Source organism: Mirounga angustirostris, unplaced genomic scaffold, assembly GCF_029215605.1.
Source record: "Mirounga angustirostris isolate CCGP_5_RB_7025 unplaced genomic scaffold, mMirAng1.0.hap1 SCAF_6, whole genome shotgun sequence".
In the NCBI taxonomy this organism is placed as follows: Eukaryota; Metazoa; Chordata; class Mammalia; order Carnivora; family Phocidae; genus Mirounga; species Mirounga angustirostris.
In genome coordinates, this window is record NW_026991714.1 from 59,212,496 (window position 1) to 59,231,688 (window position 19,193).

Here is a 19,193-nt window from a genome sequence, read left to right on the forward strand (position 1 = left end):
AAATACGTAAGTAGCAGGTACACATAAATGACTCATTTCCACACAGCCTTCTCTGCAGTCCTGTCCTGTGTGGGCACAGGTTCTACTCTTGGAAGCATTTTTAAAGGCAAAAGAAAACATTTACTTGAGGTTTGCTCCACAGAAAGGACACCAGTGGAGTTGGGCCCATCTGAGTCTCTTGTTGGTGTTGAACAAACGGTCTCTTCTCCAGGAAATACCTTTGTTCATTCATATTTACATGGATTAATCTCCAAAACAAAAAATGGGGCAGAAGCAGTTTCTTCCCTAATCATGTCTCTGCTGAAATCAAGGGTCCCAGACACCTTTTCTGACACTTTGTGGATGTGGGGCGGGGTTGGGCTACGTCGCAGGATGGGGTACACAGGTGGCTGTCCAGATGTGGGCTTGTTCCGAGCCCTGTGGCCTTTTGCGGCTCCCTGTGCATCCACACTTTGAGGAATCTTCTTGAGGGTTTTCCTCCCCACCTGTTTCAAAAACAGAGAGAACCTAAGTGTGAATTAACCCTTGGATTTCAGAAATCGTACACATTTTAACAAAATTATTCCATTAGTCAGATTTCCAAATAGATGAGGAGAGGCAGTTTTATGCCCATCTGTCCCCTCCTCAGTCTCCTGTTTACTGAGCATCCCCAACTACTTCTATCACTTCTTCCGTTCACAAAAGGGCAGCTATTGTATAGGGAACTGGTGGTCATGATGAGCAAAAGGTCACGGTTGATAGACGTAAATGCCCACCTTCACAGCTGCAGCCTAGCCCTTGTCTTTTTTTCCCCTTTCCTCTCCTGGTAGCAAAGAGCTTAGAAAATAAAAAATGTATAAGGGGGGGGGGTAAAATGAGGAAAGAATGAAAAACTCACTATAATCCAAAGTTTGCTTTCCAATGGAGTCAGTATAATGGTTAGCAGAAAAGGGAGGCTGAGTTCGTGGAGGGACAGGGTAGGGGACATGAGGGGCAGGGAAGCAGTTTCGGTGATTTGAATGTAACAGTAAGAACTCCTCCTTGGCGCCACTGTTATCCAGGGGTCTCAGAATTACACTGGAGTCCAGCAGTATGAGTCCACTTTGACTTGGGGGCAGGGAAAGAGACAGAAGTCACTCCTGCACTTACACAGCGAGGAGAGGGATGAAAGACTTCAGTTAGCATTTCCTTTGGAGAAAAAAAGCAAGTAGGATGGAACCATGGAGTTATGCTACAAAAGGAAGAAGAGATGTCAAGATAGTTTTAGGTCCTCTGTAAAGGAAGGAATGACCTTTCATATTAAACACTGTGTCTCTGGGAAACAAATTAACTGACAATTAGGGAAAGGAGAGCGAGAGGGTAAGATGAATTGTTTGCTCCCCCACTGTACCTGGTTGGCTGTTCTCCCATCTCAAGGTGTGTATGTGTGTGGGGGGGGGGGGGGAGTAAGGTGGGGGGGGGGGAGTAGGCTCGCCTCCACTGGTGTTGCTGGTTAGTCCCCACTCCCCGCTTCCTCTTGAAGCTGCTCCCCTTCTATAGTCAACTCCGAAAATTCCAGGCCTATTGTCCTAGTCCTCACTGTAGTCCTAGATATGTGCCCTGTTTTCTTTTTTTGGTGCATTCAATTTAGAAATCCCTTCAGACCTCAGTGGACTACAAGAAATTATTGCAATTGCTCACTCCACCCATGTGAAGGTCATTATGAGACGAAGAGGATGTTCTAAAGCACTTCTGAATTCCCAGGGAAAAGCCAGCCTAAGCTGCAGTTCTCACGTCCTAGCGGGCTTCTGCGACCGCTCAAGGACTGAGCTGAGGCACGGAGCACACGGTGCTCTCGAGACATCACTGCGTTCTCCCTACAGGCCAGTGAAAGGGAGCACCGTGCACCTGGCCCTAAATGTTCAACATGATTTGTAAGGGAAAGAAGAAAGTTGGCTTTCGGGCAAAACTTTAACTGAGCAATGTCAGGCCCAAATAATTTGAGCATGACGGCTCTCAGATTAAATGTTCCGGTAGCTCACTCTTTGTTCGTTTTATGTACTATACAAGCACTCCCGGGGCCAGGCCTCAGAGCAAAACCCCCACAAGCAAGCCAAGCGACACCAGACTGACGTCCAGGAGCAGCCGAGGGCCTGTTACCTGTGGTACCGTACCATAGGCTTGAGAGTTCTTGGAACCGAAGGAAAGGATGGTAAGAGGGCGGGTGTTTGTGGAACACAAACAGGGCTGTCAGTGAAGGCGCCAAGCGTGCACCTGGGCCTGCCTGGTTACCTTAGTTCTCCACCGGGTGTCAGTTGCCCTCCCGCGCAGTCTCGGTATCGCAATCCCTGGGGGCCTCCCCTCCCCCTGGAAGCTCGCTCTCAATCTCCCACAGGACATCATCTTCGTCTTCCAGATTGCTGGAGATGTGGCACTTCTTGAAGCCCTGCACGATGGACTCACTGGAGATGCTATTCCAGGCAACCATGACCCACTCCAGGAAGAGGCCCAGGGGCGGCTTCTTGGCGTTGCCGGTGGGGCTGAGCGCCAGGTTGCCGGCCAGAAGCCAGTTGGAGTACTGGGCCCGCACGCTGTCGTTGAGTGGCTTGTAGACCACCACATCCAACACCTGCAGCTGCGAGGTCAGGCCCCCTGGGATGATGACCATGTCGGTGTTCATGCTCTCCATGGAGCTCTTCACCGAGTCAGTGGCGTGGCCACGGAAGCCGTTCAGGATCAGCATCCCGCGCTGCTTGGGCGCCCCGCCCGTCCGCCGCCGCCACACCACTTCCAACCAGTCCTGCATCAAGTCCTCCGTCATCCATCCGTAGCGGTGGCAGCGGATCTCCATGCCGCTGGGGAACTTCCCGGGGGGGATGTACGTGCCCCTCAAAATGATGTACGGCGGCAGTTTCCTCCCGTCTGCCAGGACACCCAGCATTGCTGTAATTTTTAGCTTCTCCCTGCCCGGCGTCTTGACCAAGACTGGCTTCTCGCCCTGGTTGTCCACCGTCACCCGTGACGGCACCTCAAGGCAAATGGGCGTCTCGTCGGCGTTGCCCATCTGGGCCACCTGGTAGTCGTGCGCCCTGCGCAGGGCCAGCACGCTGCGCTGGTACGTGACGAGCTTCTCGGTCAGGTCCTCGGGCAGCTGCTGGGGCACGGGCACTTTGTGCCTCAGGGACAAGTCGTACCTTCGCATCATCCTTCGACACCAGCCCAAGCTAGCCTTGAACCCTTTCTCCGGAATGTTCATTTCCTGGGCGATCTCGAGCGCTTTCAGCTGCATCGCCTCCCGGGTGATGGGGTCCCCTTTGGCCTGCATGTACCTGACATACTCGGCCACACGCTGGTCCACCAGGGCAAAGCGCCCATTCTTGGGGCCGCGGAATGCCCGCCGCATGGCGTGGGCGTTCTGGAGCTGTGGCTTCACTTTGCGCCAGTCTCGAACGTTCTTTTCCAGCACTCCAAACTGCTTGGCAGCCTGGCAGTTGTTGGTGCTCTCGGCATATTCCACCACCATTAACTTGAACCCCGCGTCATAACTGCGCCGCATGCCCCTGCTGAACGGAAACTTCCCCGCAATCTCGTCCGCCGAGAGGTCATACCCTGGGAAGCCCATGGCCATGTAGAAGGGGTACCCCTCGCTCCACTCGGGGAGCTCTGTGAGGTCCCGGGGCAGGCGGAGGCCAAACCCATCCAGGTGCTGGGGCTGAGCAAACTGCGGGGTGGCGTTCATCGGACCCACCCAATCTGGGGGCTTGACATCAGACTCTTCATTTTCTGGGAGACAAACAGGGAGGGGCAAAGAGGTCAGTACTTAAAATGACTTCTGGCCTATTCCCTGATTTGTTGGGTCGAAATGCTAAGAATATCTTAATCTGAGAGTCCACCCAAAGCCGTAACCTTAATAACAGAAAGCATTTCCTAAGAGTCCTTACTCCTGTGCCAATTCCTATAGGTCACCGCGTCTAATTCCCATAACACCTATGTATCATTACTCCCGCTTTGCAGATAAAGCTACAGAAGTGAAGTGAGGCATCAAGGTAGGTGAGCTAGAAAGTGCCAGAGCTGGGAACTGAACACAGGTACCTGACTCGGATCACACGCTTGTTTTGTGGGCCACGTTTGGGTCAAAATATTTTTATGTGGGTGGAAAACCAAATATAACCCATAGTACCATATAATAGTACAGAATTTAGATACACCATGGCCCGAATCACATTCCTTAAACCAAGAAAATCTACCGCAAAACCATACTTAGCACAGTTAAGCCTGTAAGGCAGAACACTAGCTCCTTCACACCAATGTCAGAACTGGGTTTCACTGTACGTGTGTGTTTAGAAGGTGGTCAAAGAAACTGAATAGTACTTGGAGAAATTGTCCTTTCTCACCAAAACTAAGATGCCATCAGCTGCAAGATACACCATTAAAAAAGAAAAAAAAATGCCATTAATTCTAAGAGGTGTTCTTAACTTCAGAGATGTTAACAAGGTGGGGAGAAAATGTCTTAGAATCAATAAAATATGGCATTTTAAACTCTTAGCTCTAGAGAGAAGGTGAGTAAAACCACTGGCTGCTTGAAACCTGTATTTAGCCAACTGTTATCCTCCTAACTATGATGTTTGATAAAGGACCATGTGCTTCTCAGACATATCTGCTCACATATGTACTACATCTGTTCTTGCTTTTTCTATCCAAGATGAAATGGACAAGAAACCAGGGTAAATAACCCTGGCCACATGCTTCGTCACATTATTTTCCTTGGTTTTCAGAGGTACATGGTGCACTACGGAGGTGGCCTCCTTCACCCACTGGACCAAATGCCATACAAGCTTGAAAGTGCTTCATGCACATCTCAAGTTGCACCTTGAGATGTATTACCCACAGCTGACAGAGGAAGAAAAGGGGGCTCAGAGAGGTGAATGAAGTGGCCTAAGGTCACGGAGCACTGGAAAGAAGATTCTGAAATTCCAAAGCCCATCATCTTTCCGCCTCATAACCCTGCCTTACTCTTAAATACCCCACACAATGTATATGGAAACTTAAAATCCAGCCTCCCCATGCTCCCCAGTGGATGGATGCTGGAGTGGTTTAATTGTACCTGCAAAGGTTCCTCCTTGGAACTGCCATTCATCAGAATTCTGGGACTCCTCGTCCCCTTCCAGCCGAGTGATCATGTCTGGCTTAGGGAATGGGAATTCTGTTTGTAGGAAATAGAACAGGTTACAGCTGTGCGTTACTGGCTTAGAGCACTGCCAAAATGAGTATTTTATAATACTTCAGGAACACCCTCCCGCACACAAGCTACTCTCAATGTGGAGATATACAGAAGACGGGGGAAAGGGCTCAGGGATACTTAAAAGAAAAAATATGATAGGAAGTAAGTCTGTCCAGCGGAATTGATGGACCTCTGCTAATGAGGGCTGGTACTAGCAACAACAACAAAAAAGCACTGCATGTAGTAGGGAAGTGGGTAGATGCAGTGACTACCTATTGAACATTCTGAACATTCATATATGAGCAAACTAGGAAATGCCTCCAAATGGTTACATTCTAATTACATGGCTTATCAATGCTGGGAGGGAAGAAAGGATTCTTTCGGGTTATGTTCCCAAGTGGCTGAGGCTTGACAGGGTAATAATGAGGCCTGCCTTCCCTCCTAAGGAATATATGAAGCATAGGCCCAGACCTGTGTTGACATTTCTCAGGTTATGTCTTTTTTTTTAAGATTTATTTATTTGAGAGAGAGGGAGTGCATGCGCATGTGGTGCATAGGGGCAGAGGGACAGGGAGGGAGAGAGAGAGAGAGAACATTCTAAGCAGATAACCATACTGAGCGCAGAGCGTGACATGGGGCTCTGATCTCACGATACTGAGATCATGACCTGAGCTGAAATCAAGAGTCGGTTGCTTCACCGACTGAGCCCCCCAGGCGCCCCAAGTTATGACTTTTTTTATGTGAATGCCTGGGTTGAATAGGGATAGTTCGGAGAACTGGCACAAGTTGCTGGGTAGAAGGACACAATATTTATATCCTGCCTACATCAAAAACAGGAAATTAAATGGGCACAGGCATGGAGGGGACAGAGTCCAAGTTCAGGAGAAAGGGATGTTGGACACACCAGAGAAGAGACATGGAAACAATTCTCTGGGCTCAGAGCTTCCAGGAGACAAAGGAAAACAAAGCTTTACCCAGGGACAGGACAGTTTCATAATTCATCCTCATGACTTCCCGGTACAGGGCCTTTTGTTGCTCCGTCAAAACTTCCCACTCCTCATCGGAAAAATATATGGCCACCTCATCGAATAGGGCGGGCACCTGAAACAGTGAACAGGCCTTTCTCAACGACTAACAGGCACATGCAGACACAGACTCACACATCTTCATTTCACAGGGGAGGGGCCTTGACCAGGTGGACACGCTCTGTCCACATCACTAGGCCACTAGAGGCGAAACAAGCACACAGCACAGGTCTCACGTGCCCTGCTGAGTGTCTATCACTGCACCTTGAGAAGGGAAACTCCCCAGCACTGATCACCAGATCACCAGGCTGGGACACACACTGCAGGGACAGCTGATCTCAGCTCAGCCCCCACTGTAGAGCCAGGAGCAACCACACCCAAGGAAACACCCTAAGACAATCCCCCTACCAATACAACCCGCCCAACCATCCCCTGCCTTCCTGAGTCGGCAGATCTCTGGCCCAGGAGGAGGCGGGGGGTGGGGGAGTGGGGTTCCTGGGCACCGTTCTCCATTTCCAGGGGCACCAGCCCTAGTGTTTGACTCAGAACCCAACGCCCAGGGAGGAGCCAGTGAGAGAGAGGGCCTCATTTGGCTTTTTCTAATCTACAAGAGTGTGAGTAGGAGGAGAGAAGAGCTAATTAGAGCTTAAATTTATGTAATGAGATACTGGAGCAAACTAGTTTGCTTTCATGCCTAGACCTTCGGCAGAAAGCCCTAAGGACAGAGAAGGCAGCTCTACTCCTCTCCCCACTGCCCCCACGCCCCCCACCCCTGTGGGAATGGCCACTGGCAGCTAGAGACAGCCAGGCCACCAAAACCATCCTCCTCTTGTTTACTCAACTATGTGCTTTTCTCTTTACCATGTTGTTTCTTTCGGTCATTAAAAATCCTCCTCCAAAGTTCATCATATTCAGCGGTAAGAAATCACTGGGCGAGGGTTTCAGGCTGGTTCCTTTGTATTGTCGCTTTCGAAGCTATTCCCCAAGGCTGAATCCAGAGCCTGGGTAGTTATGAGACCGTTTTTCATCAGCTTAGAAAATTAGTGTCTGCACAGCCTGTAGCTTCTTCAGGTGTCCAGCCATCAGTCATTTGGACATTGGCATTTCTCCTTATTCCCGAAGTCCATGTCCTCCCTTCCCACTCTCACTCTCCCACTTCCCTCACTCCCAGTCTCACATCTCCCTATATGTAGGGAGCACTTCCTAGGAGAGGCCCTATAACTGCTTCATCTGTTTTCTCCAACCACCCCATTTAATCAAGGAGGAAATGGGTTCAGAGAGGCCATTAAATGGCAGCACTGAGGTCTGGACCTAGCACTCTTTGGGTTGAAGGCTCCAGGCCCTACAAAGCAAAGTGGCCTCCCTGGTGACCAGCCCTCCACTCTCCCCCACCTCCATGCACAGCTATACTCAATGCCTGCAGGTCCCCAAGCAAACCTCATGTCCCCGCACATGGCTCTCCCATGGCCTCAGAGGTTCTCCCCATTTCTGGCCTGGCTGACACCCACCCACCTTCCAAGGCTTAGCCTAGATGTCCTGTTCCCCGGGAAGCCCACCCTGACCTGGGTCGTGTGCCCACCTGCATGTTCCCACGGTACCCGGAGGCCAACACTATGGTGGTACTTATCGCAATGCATATTCTTTTGGTTTACTTGTCTGCTTCTTCCACTGAAACACAGGCTCACTGAGTGCAAAACCTATGCTTACTGCATTTTCCCTAAGCTTAGGACACTTCTTGTGGATAGTAATCACCTAACAATGTGTTTTTGATTTAAGCAAACAATATCCGAATTTCCCTTCTCTTGTTCCACTTAGAATAGCTTCAAATGATCATTAAGCCATTGTCTGGCACAAAACCAAGCCTCCTCTTTGAAATACGGTGAGATACTAGGAGGTGAAAAGGGATGGATCGCTAGGTTTTCTTCAGGCTTCATCAATCTGGAAAGCCAGGCAGCCAGGAATTTTCCACCCCACCCCTTCCCACTTTCCAGGCTTTTGAACAACTCTCTCTTTGGCCTCTTCTCTCCCTAGGAAATTCCAGATCTAGGCCATACCTATTTAGAGTCCTTTTCCCTTTGCTGATAAAATGGGACACAGGCCTGGCAAGGCCTGTCATTTCAGAGGGTCTATCGATACTCACAAAGGTAACGTATCCTAGGCCTGGTAAAAATATCAGGAGCCCCGAAGTTATAAGAAGGGTGGCTAGAGGCTGGCTGGTGCCAGATTCATCTCCTCGTATTTATGACTGATCCACAGAGGATCTTCAAACAAGCCCACATTATGCTCCAGAGACACACAGTGCCGTGGCTTAGAAATTCTCTTCACAGCAGCCCTCTGTGAGGATCGAGCAAGCCTTCAGCCAGGCCCCGTGGCGCAGGCCTCCCCTCTCTCCACAGAAGCTTTGTATCTGGCTAAGCACAGCAGTAAGGTAAACAGGGCGAGCCCTGGGCAAAACTCCAAAGTCAGGCAGCCTGTGTTCAATCCCCCCAGACACCCTTTCTCGGCCTCCCAGGTAGGGAGGACCCTCAATCTCCGTCCTCTTCCCTTTCCTCAGAAGATCCAGGGCACATCAGAGAGGTGTTCTTCCCTTCAGCTGTGTGTGGCCTTGCTCTGCCAGCAGGCCGGCATCCGGTGGATCTCCGAGGGAAGTACCCAGACACCCACAGCCTCACTGGGGACGCGGCACGACCACCCAGCGAAGCTGGTAGGGCTCCTGGGGCCAAGGGCTGTGCCCCGCATCCGCAGGGGGCGCCTGCTGGCTGCCAGGCACTGGGCAGGGCAGTCCCTCTTACACGTTTAAAGAGATGATCTTGCAGAATCCTTTCAACAATATAAAGAAATGGGAGTCACTACCCTACTTTTATGCGTGAGGAAACAGCTGCTAAGTAACTTGCCCACAGTCACCGAGTTAGGGAGTCTGACTCCAAAGCCCGTGCTTTTTCAGCAGGGCCACTTGGCTACGGGAGCTGCTCCTAACCCCGCACGCAAGCTTTCCTCTCGGGGGCTCTTGCTTATGCTTTCCTCGTGTCTGGAGCGCAAGCCCCCTCCCTTCCCTTGGCCAGTGCCACTCGTGAATGAGACTCAGCTCAAGACACATTTTTCCTTTTCTCTCCTCGAAACTCTTATTTCTACTCCAATTCTCCTATGGAGTATTATCCTAATATATGGCACGGTTCTTACGTCGGAAAGGCTTTTATTGATCACCCTAACACAATTCTCTTACAACCAAAATACCTATTTGAGGAACAGATTCATTTCTTTTCTTTCCCTGGTTCAATACCCTAAAGCAGGGTTTTTCAACCTCAGCACTAATGACGTTTTGAGCCAGATAATCCTTTGCTGTGGAGGCTGTCCTGTGCATTGTAGATGTTTAGCAGTGTCCCTGGCCTCTCCCCAGGAGATGCCTACTAGGATCTCCCACTCCCCAACCCCCACCCAAGTCATGAGAGCCAAACATGTCTTCAGATATTGCCAAACGTCCCCAGGAGTCAACCTACCCACTGCTCAAGACCAGGTCCTTCTGCCCGAAGCCTCTTGAGCTCTCCAGCCTGAACGAGACCCCACTCCTGAGCTACCGCCCCCCACTGCACTCCGAATGACGTACTATGAAGTATGTCCACTTCCCTACCTTCCTCACAAGACTGGCAACTCCAGGGGACTAGGGATCTTGTCTTGAACACCACCGCTGTGCTCAGTAACTGCAGATGGGTGGCAGACTGCGTGGAGGCCCCCAAAGCCAGCCCCCCCGCCCCAACCCCTGCAGCTACCTCCTTCTTTCCCAGCCAGGCATGGTCTTCGCCTTGCTCTCTCCTCGCTGTCCTGCTGCCACATTGCCTGCCACACTGAAGGTCCACCTTCACTCTGCTCATTGTCCAAGGTTTTTCACGCTATCTAGATGTTCTGGGTTGGCCAATATAGCCTTAGAGCCCAAGGTTTCTACTGCCTTGAGGTCTCGTTCCAGGCCAGATGGGACTGACTCCTGTCCTCCAAGGTCTCCCCAGCTGTGGGGGAGCCGAATCGGGGAGGAGGCTGGGATGGCAGAGAACACAGAAACAAAAGGGCCGTGCAGCCTACAGAGCCAGACTGCGGACCCAGAGCCTGGTGGTGTATTGTTTTTCTTTTCTTCGTCTTTTTTTTTTTTTTTATTGAGGTATATACACAACAAACTGCACTACTTTTAAGGGTCCAGCTCAATAGGTATTTTTCAGAACAAATATCAGTGAACATGCATATCCTTGGGGCAAAGTAGATAACCTCTCTGCTCCCCGATTCCCTCGTGTGGGAGGGGAGCTGGACTGGACATCTGGGAGGACCAGGATTCTATGAATACAGATCTCCTATTGGAAACAAAGAATATAATGGGTACTGATAATGTTCACATATAAAACTAAGCAGAGAAAAGGAATGTCAGTTTGTTGCACGTTTAAGATTTTCACCATTTGTGCCCAAATGTCACGATGTCCAGTATGTACTGTGAATAATTATACACAATTATAATGATAAATATCTATTACACAGATATCTATAAATACCTATTTTCCCCCCTGGAGTGTCCAGAAGCGCCCTCGGCACAAGCCCTGCTCACTTCTCGGGGTGAGGCTTCTAGGGAGCTCTGGTCCACATGAGACCTGCCACAGGCGGACCGGCAGGGATTTGGATGGACCATGTTGCATTTACATTCTCATAAGTTTACTCTGTCACACTCTTCTGTTTGGATATGTCCCACAGTCTCTGCTGCCTACCACCCCAATCCTTCAATTCAGGCCAGCAGGAAATGCAGCTCTCCTATGTGTGCGCGATCCCGAGACGTGTTCACAAAGAACTGGCCTCGTGTCCTGAAGCTCTCCTCGTGTCAGCTCAATGCCCCAAGTCTTATTTAAAATGGGGTCCCTCCAACCAGCAGCAGACCCTCTCCTTCCCAAACTCAGCCAGGTTCCTTGAGCCCTCCTCTCTGCCAGGCCACCCTGTGGGCTCCCCTCCTGTCCTCAGCCTGCCCAGTCCCGTCTTAGCAAGAATCCTGCTAAGTCCGTTTAGAAAGACTCCCCCACTCTTGACATTTGATCACCCTAGCCTGCCTTGAGCAAGAATCTTATTCAGTCAGTTTAGCGAGAATCCCCCCTATTCTTGATGTCTCCACTTAGTAACTTTCCCTCCATGGACCCCTCTGCTCTGGCTCCTTGGTTAGAAATCCCCACGGGTCTCACTGTATTCAGTGCTGAGCCCCAACTCTCCCCTACCACAACAGTCTTGACACCTGTCTCAACAGTCCTGAACACTCTTCCTTACCACCTTCACAAGCATCAGAACTTTTTTTCTTTAACATAGGTCAGCAAACCCTATAGTTTGGTAGTTGGTGTCTGCAACACGCCGGACACTGAGCAGGGTGTAGGGGACTCAGGGGAACAGCATAGAGATGAGCTCTCCACCTCCGGAATTTCCAACCCGAATGCTGATCAGCACCATGGCTGAAGAGACTGTTCCTAGAACCAGCTCTTCCATTCTTCACAGTGCCTTTTAAAGCCACAGGACTGTTTTCTCAGGAATGCAAACATACCGGGCTGGGCTGGGCTATTTTTACTTCCTATGTCTGCCTGAGGAGGAGACTTAAAACAAGCCTGGCTCCCAGGCCTGCTTCTCTCCTCATAGCTGTGTGGACCCCACATCTCCTTACTTACCCATCCACCCTCTGAGCAGATCCGGACTCTCTGCATATCCGTGGGGCCATCTTCCAGTTCCCGGCTCTGAATCTCTTCCTCCTCTTCTTCCTCTTTTAGGGTCAAATTGAGAGTGTAGGCTGTGGACTCCATCTCTGCAAGCAAGATTCAGTTGAGAAAAATCAGGCGCTAGTGTGAACGCTTCAAAGCCTGGGATGGGGGTGGCTTAGCTTGCACAAACCTCTTAGCTCTGAGCACTGTTCAGGCTGGAATAAGGGAAGGAACGGAGTCGGGCCTGGGGAGGAAGGGATTTAGGAAAAGCACCAGGAAGCTGGAAGGTGACATATTTAATTATGATAAGAGGGGGTGCAGGCAGATAACATACCTGACTGCCTTCAAATATTTAAAAAACTACCTGTGGAAGAGCCCAGACTGGTTCTGTAGAGATCCAGGGGCAGAACAGGCCAGTGGGTAAACATTCCTGGAAGAGGTTCTAAAGAGTGCAAAGACAGAACTTGCTCCCAGTCAGTGCCACTCAAACATGAAATCTGTGGCAGGAAAGGGGTGTTGGCTTCCTATCATTGAAGGTGTTTAGATACAGATAGGACACTTGCTCAACTGGGTTGTCCCTACAGGCCAGTTAAGCATCAGGAGGTTGGTAGGACCAGAATAACCATCACCTGGATTTTCCAAAGTCAAAGATTCTGTCCATGAGCTGGTTCAGAAAATAGTCATTCTGCCTTAAGGGATTTTTCCAAACCCGAGACTCAGTGATACATAGTGAGGTGTATGCCTGGATACCCAAGAAGGTGCAGAAGTCTGCTAGGGCCCACCGCCGCCGGGAAAGGCCTCTGGGCCGAAAATACTCTTCTGCCTGAGCAGTAGGCCCGTACAAAGGGCCGCGTTCCTGCCCTCTAGGGGCGCGGGCAATTACTAGGTGTGAGTGAGTGTGCATCTTGTGGACCGCAACCTCCCGGGCTTCCAAAGAAAAGATCCCTCCAGAGTTCAAAGTGTGCTTTTTCTAGATTTCCAAAAAGGACTGGCGAATGCGACGGGTCTGGGACGAGCGGAACAGGCTTCAGATTCCTGGGAGCTGGGGCCCGAACTTGGCCGCCGCCTCCCCCGCCCGCTCCTGGGCAAGAGGTGGGGGCAGAGGTGACACCGCCCGGCAGCGATGGTGTCCCCGGCAAGGTGCCCGCAGCCACGGCCGCCGCCGCCCACCCGCCCACGGCCCCGCGCCCCGCCCGCGGCCGCCGCGCCCCCGGGCGCGCTCGGGTTTCTCCAGCCATCTTGTCCCATTTCCCTTTCTCCCGGGTCCCGCGCCGGGAGCGCTCCCGCCGCCCCCGCCTGCCCCCCGCCCCCAGCGGCCCAGCCCTCCTCCCCGCCGGGCCCCCTCCCCGCCCCGGCGCACCTGCCGGGCGGCGGGAGCCGGCACCGCCTGCCACCCGGGCGGGCCCGCAACAAAGGCGGTGGCGGCCGCTGCAGCTGCAGCCTCGCGCCCCCGCCCCCGCCGCCGCCGAGCCGCCCCGGAGCGGCGGGAAGGGCCACGCCACCTCGGGCCTCCGGCTCGCCGCCCGCGCGCACTCACCGAGCGGCCGGGGCGCGGGCCGTGGCAGCGGGGGGAGACGCCGAGGGCTCCGGCCCGGCTGTCACAGCGCCATCCCCGCCGCCTCTCCGGCTCTCCCGTGCGCGCGGCCCCTCGGGAGGGAGCGGGCAGGACACGTGGTGGGAGGAGGAGGGTCCGGCCGTGAGCTGAGGGTGTTGGGAGGCGAGGGGGAGGAGCGCGGCTGATGTCAGCGGGCCTCGGCGGCGCCGGGGGACGGCCCCGCTCCAGCTCCGGACCCTCCTCCCGGCGCAGTTTCCGGCAGGTCGGCTCGTCACGTTCCTCCCCGCGGAGCTCCCGACCCTCCTCGCGTCTCCTTCGCACCGGCCTGCGCCGCGGTGCCCTCCGCCCTCTCGGTTCCCCTCCCTACCCTGCCCCCCCCGGGGGCCGTCAGCTTCCGATGCGCTGTGTGCGCCCTGGGCGGGCCGGAGGCAGGAAGACCCCGGATTTACGCTTTAACGGAGTGTGACCTGGGTGCACTTATCCCTGTGCTCGTTTGCATTCACCAGTGGTTTGCCTTTGCTTGGAGGAGCACCCGAGGCACCCTGTCGAAGCTTCAAGGAATGCGTTATGAAGGGTAGACCAGCAAGGGAGTGTGGAGGGGCCTAAGGAGGGGTCCAGGATCTTTGGGGAAGCATCCTCGGATGCTGGCAAGCGTAGGTCCAGAACTCCGGGTTCGTAGTATACATGGGGAAGGAACTTCCTGGTACGCGTAGTTGTTACCTGTTAAAGCTCGAGCATGTAATCTCGTGGAGGAAGTAACTATATAGAGAGATCTTCTCCGAAACGTTCAAAGGACAGCTCTTTGGACAATGAGCAGACAAGCCCCGAAGCCTTTCTCATTCCAGAAAAAGATTCTGGGTTTGGGTTTTTGTTGGGAAGTCGTTCAAGGAAAAAAAAAAAAATTATTCTGGCACTTGTGTTAAAATGCAAAGGAAGACTTTATTCAGTAATATGGAAGTAGGCGTCGAGATTATCACACTAGGGGAGAGATACGGACTCAGCTCTGAATACAGCAAAGATAGGTTGGGGAAGTACAGCCCACAGGCAGAGTAAGGGAATCAGTGGGTAGACATTCCGAGGTGACAGTAGGGGGAGAGGAATTCTTGCTGATGACAGGCCAGGCTGATCAGATATCCAGGGTGGGGGTGAGTTCTCTCTAAACTGACTCAGCAGGATTCTTGCTAGAAGTGGGCTAAGGCTGTGGACTGGAAGGGGGATGTGTGCGTGCCCAAGATAGAGGCCTCGTAGAGAAGAGGGTTCAGAGGAGACTGACTAAAATTTGGTCAAGGAGAGCGTTTTGTCAAACTTCTTAGACTGTCCCTGAGATCTAAGTAGCTGCTGGGAAAGATCTCTCCAAATTTTTGTGGCCGTTTCAATTTATTGATAATGTGAATGTTACTTCTCTATGCCGTGGAGAGGCTACTGTGGAGCTGTGTAGGTCTTAATGCATAACATAATAGTATGAAAAACACATCTTTGAAGTGTAATTATGGTGGACAACCCAAGAGCAAAGCAGGTCTAACTGATGGAAGAAGAACACTATTCAAATATCAGGAGAGGTGAGGATGTTAGCATTTCTTGTTTGTTTTAATGAACAGTTCTTTTTATTTATTAATTTTATTTATTTTTTACTTAAATTCAATTTAGTTAACATGTAGTGTATTATTAGTTTCAAGGGTAGAACTTAGTGATTCATCAGTTGTATATAATAACACCCAGCGCTCATTACATCAAGTGCCCTCTCCTGATGCCCATCACCCAGTTATGGCATCCCCCCCCCCACCACCCCTCCAGCAAAACTCAGTTTGTTTCCTAGAGTTAAAAGTCTCATGGTTTGCCTCCCTTTCATGAACAGTTCTTTCTGTGTGTAAAGTTAGCATTTTTAGAGCAGGAGTGATGTCTTAGCTCAAGTTGATTGACATTTCCATCTTAACTTTTCTGAGAAATGACTACTGTAAATGGGAAAGTGAGGAGAGTGTCAGGAAAGAGAAGGATACTGGGACATCATTGGCAATTCCCCTGCTTACAAAAAAAATATATATATATATATATATATATATATATATATATATATATTAACACAGGTTATGAGATAACTGAAGAGGAATATTATGTTAGGGTTTTTGACTCTGAGAGCCCTAAAGTTCTTATGCAGCTTTGATTGGGTTTCTCCTGGGAAGAGGCCAACCAAATGGGCCACCATTATCTTTTTTAAGAAAGATTTTCTTTATTTGAGAGAAGGAGAGCAGGAATGGGGGAGGGGCAGAGGGCGATGGAGAAGGAGAACACATTCCCCACTGAGCAGGAAGCCCGAAGTGGGTCTCAATCCCAGCACTCTGGGATCATGACCTGAGCCAAAGGCAGATGCTGAACTGATGGAGCCACCCAGGCTCCCCTACTCACCCGAATTCTTGACTTTGAGCCCACAGCCCCATGATCACAATTATTGTCCTGGGGCCCACCTTAGTACAAGTCCGTAACTGCTAACAAAACTTTCTCACAGGAACAAAGTGCTGGGGAAGGCACAATACACTGCAGACATTTGTATTTAAGTGGCTCATAAGTCATGCTCCTTGTCTCTGCCTGCGTTTCCTCATCTTCAGAAAGAAGGAATTGGACCAGCCAGATATTGTCAGAGCTTCCCTTCAGCTCCATCATTCAGCAATTCCGTTCCTGTTAAGACTTCATCTTAGTCTGCATGAGCAGTGACTGAAGCTAGTCTTTGAGACAGTGCATGGCTTTAATGATTGATAGAATGGGTTTCTATCAGTAGGTACTTAAATGTGAGCAGAACACCTATGAAATCAACATAATAGTTCTTTAATTATGCTCTTGGTCTGACTTCGTATTTCCTCCTATTGAATTATTGCAGTACATAAGTCATAGGGATTCTAAAGAGCCCAAGTCCCACAAAATATTCATACTGAGCTGTAGTGTCTCCTGGTGAATACACATTTCTGACCTCCTTCAGTAGATGCCCCATGGACCTTAGGTAAGCATACTACAACTCCTGTGGCTGTATTTTTCAGGGACTGTGGTAGACTGAATTAATGCATCCCTATGGTAGTACACCCTGCTGTTACATCGCAGAACTGCTGAGGCCTCGTGTGTGCAGAATGGACTTTGACGCCCCTTTACTTGGCCTGGCCATATGACATGCTTTGGCCAATCGAATGTGACTATGTGTGAAGTCCTGAGCGTAGATACAAAAAGGTCTCACATGTTTCCATCCGCACCTCTGGGAACTTTTGTCCTCTGCCATGATAAAACCATGCCTAGGTAGTCACTGTCCCTCCAGCCTAGGCTCCAGAACGAGACCTTTTCTACACAGCCATCCTGTGAAAATGAGAAGAGATCTTTGTTTTGTCTTAAGCTATTGAGTCCTGGGGTGGCTTTGTTATGTAGGATGTTTGTGGCGATGGCTAATTGAGACAGTGTCAATGGGCAACCTTGGACTTAGAGTTCCCAACGTTGGCTTTCATAGGCTTCTCTGACGGAGAGGAAAGGAGAGTTGCCATTTCATGGTGGAAATCTTCGGCTATTTGGACATGGAAATGCTGGATTGGGAGAGGGAACGGTGTGTCACTGCCAACTGTATCTTTCTCTTCCCTGGGATTCTGGAACCTCAGAAGATCAAGATATGACCTCAACATTAGATATTTCCCAGTAAAGCCTCAAAATATTCCTGAGAGATCTTGATAAATGGTTAGGGAAACCCTGATTTGGACAATTCCTAAAAGGGCTTAGAAAGTTCCTGGACAAGAAGCATGTGGCTAAAGCACCTCAAAGGGTTAAGGAACACTCAGAGGTTTCTCTAGAAAAAGAAGAAAGAGAATTGTAATACCTAGTGTAGTTCTAGCTGCTGTAACAAACAGATCCCAAAGGTATAAAGGCTCAAACAATAGAAATTTATTTTTTTTATGTAACAGTTCTTTGTGGGTATTCTTGGTTTACAGGAGACTTTCTTTCATGTTGCAATTTAGGGACCCAGGATCCTTCCGTCTTGTGGCTCAGCCACACCCTTGGGACCTTGTGGTTTTCTTCATCTACCAGAGTGAAGGGGAAAGAGAAGATGGAGAAGGCATACCCTTTTCTTTTTTTTTTAAAAGATTTTATTTATTTATTTGACAGAGAGAGACACAATGAGAGAGGGAACACAAACGGGGGGAGTGGGAGAGGGAGAAGCAGGCTTCCCGCCAAGCAGGGAGCCTGATGCGGGGCTCGATCCCAGGACCCTGGGATCATGACCTGAGCCGAAGGCAGACGCTTAATGACTGAGCCACCCAGGCGCCCCAAGGCATACCCTTTTCTTGGCCTTAAAGTGACACACGTGTTTTTTGCTTACATTCCATTTGTTAGAACCAGTTATATGGTGACATTTATATGAGAAGGGACAGGGAGATGTAGAGCATGTCTGAGCAGTCACTTTCCACTCATAGCTCCACACAGAGCTTAGATTTTGTCTTTACCACAGGGATGCTTTTTCTTTCAACACTTTAAATATTTCACTCTACTTTCTTCTTGTTGGCAAGGTTTCTGGAAAGAAGCCTAATGTAATTCTTATCCTTGTTTCTGTATAGGAAAGGTGTTTTTATTCCTCTGGCTTCTTTTAAGATTTTCTGTTTGTTTTTGATCTTATAGAGCTTGATATGATATTCCTGGGCATAGATTTTTTTGGTGTTTTCTGAGCTTCAGGGTTCTGTGATTTGGTATCAGTCATTAATTTTGGGAAATTCTCAGCTATTATTACTTCAATATTTCTTCTGTTCTTTTCTCTGTCTCTTCTGGTATTTCCATTATGCTATATTACACCTTTTGTAATTTTCTCATAGTTCTGTGTTTGTTTGTTTCCCTGTTTTTTTTTTTTTTTCTCTTTGTATTTTAGTCTGGGAAGTTTTACTGACATATTTTCAAGTTCATTGATTCTTTCCTTGGCTGTGTCCAATCTACTAATGAGCCCACCAGAAGCAATCTTCATTTCTATTGCAGTGTTTTTGATTTGTAGAATTTCCTTTTGATTCTTTCTTAGCGTTTCCCTCTCTTTGTTGACATTATCCATCCGTTCTTGCGTATTATACACATTTTCCATTAAGGCCCTCAGCATAATAATCATAGTTATTTTAACTTCCAATTTGATAATTATAAAATCTCTACCATATCTGAGTCTGACTCTAATACTTATTTTGTCTCTTCAAACTGGGCTTTTTGCCTTTTAGCATACCTTATAATTTTTGTTGGAAGCCAGACATAAGCTACTGGGTAAAAGGAATGTTTTTTGGGCTAGGAATTGGACTGTGTTTACTCTTTGCTATAGGTGAGGCTAGAATTTTTTCCAATGTCCTTGGATTTCCCTAGAGACTCTTTCTCAAATAAGGTCTGGGGCTTGCAGTTCTTTTAGCTCTAAGTCCCTCTTATTATACAGGAGCCACATTGATAGGTTGGCAAACTATTGGGGGAGGAGAAACATCCTATAATCAGTTTCAGTGTTTTAGTGAACATGTGTCCCTGATTCTCAGCTTCCTCCTCCTTCCCCATTAAATGAGATAGGAAGAGGGGGCCAGAATTGGGTATTTCCCTTTCCCCAGGTCAACTAGGTTTTGGGAAACCAAGTTTGCTTAAGCTCTGGTAGAACAGTTTCCCTTGAAGGCAGACCTTTTTCAAGAACAGAGCACTCTGGGCTTATTTTTAAATCGTTACTTTCCCCCGCCCCTGCAGAATGTACAGGGAGT

The 19,193-nt window shown here is 49.7% G+C and overlaps 1 protein-coding gene and 1 non-coding gene across 3 annotated transcripts; both read right to left on the reverse strand.

Annotated features, from left to right (window-relative positions):
* Positions 1–346: 346 nt before the first annotated feature.
* On the reverse strand, positions 347–13,633 carry POGK (pogo transposable element derived with KRAB domain). Of its 2 annotated transcripts, none has more exons than XM_045877552.3 (6): positions 13,447–13,633; positions 11,880–12,013; positions 6,154–6,280; positions 5,063–5,161; positions 2,251–3,741; positions 347–485 (listed from the first exon to the last, which is right to left on the reverse strand). In XM_045877552.3, exons 2-5 carry the CDS (start codon positions 12,009–12,011, stop codon positions 2,270–2,272), a joined length of 1,830 nt encoding a protein of 609 aa, XP_045733508.1. In that variant the 5' UTR covers positions 12,012–12,013; positions 13,447–13,633; the 3' UTR covers positions 347–485; positions 2,251–2,269. The 2 variants fall into 2 exon arrangements, with proteins under 2 accessions (XP_045733508.1, XP_064450456.1); XM_064594386.1 differs by lacking the exon at positions 13,447–13,633 and adding an exon at positions 13,270–13,436.
* LOC123847267 (small nucleolar RNA SNORA52) lies at positions 10,752–10,869 on the reverse strand. Its single transcript, XR_006791506.1, has one exon. It is a non-coding gene; the product is annotated as a small nucleolar RNA SNORA52 (small nucleolar RNA).
* Positions 13,634–19,193: the final 5,560 nt, after the last annotated feature.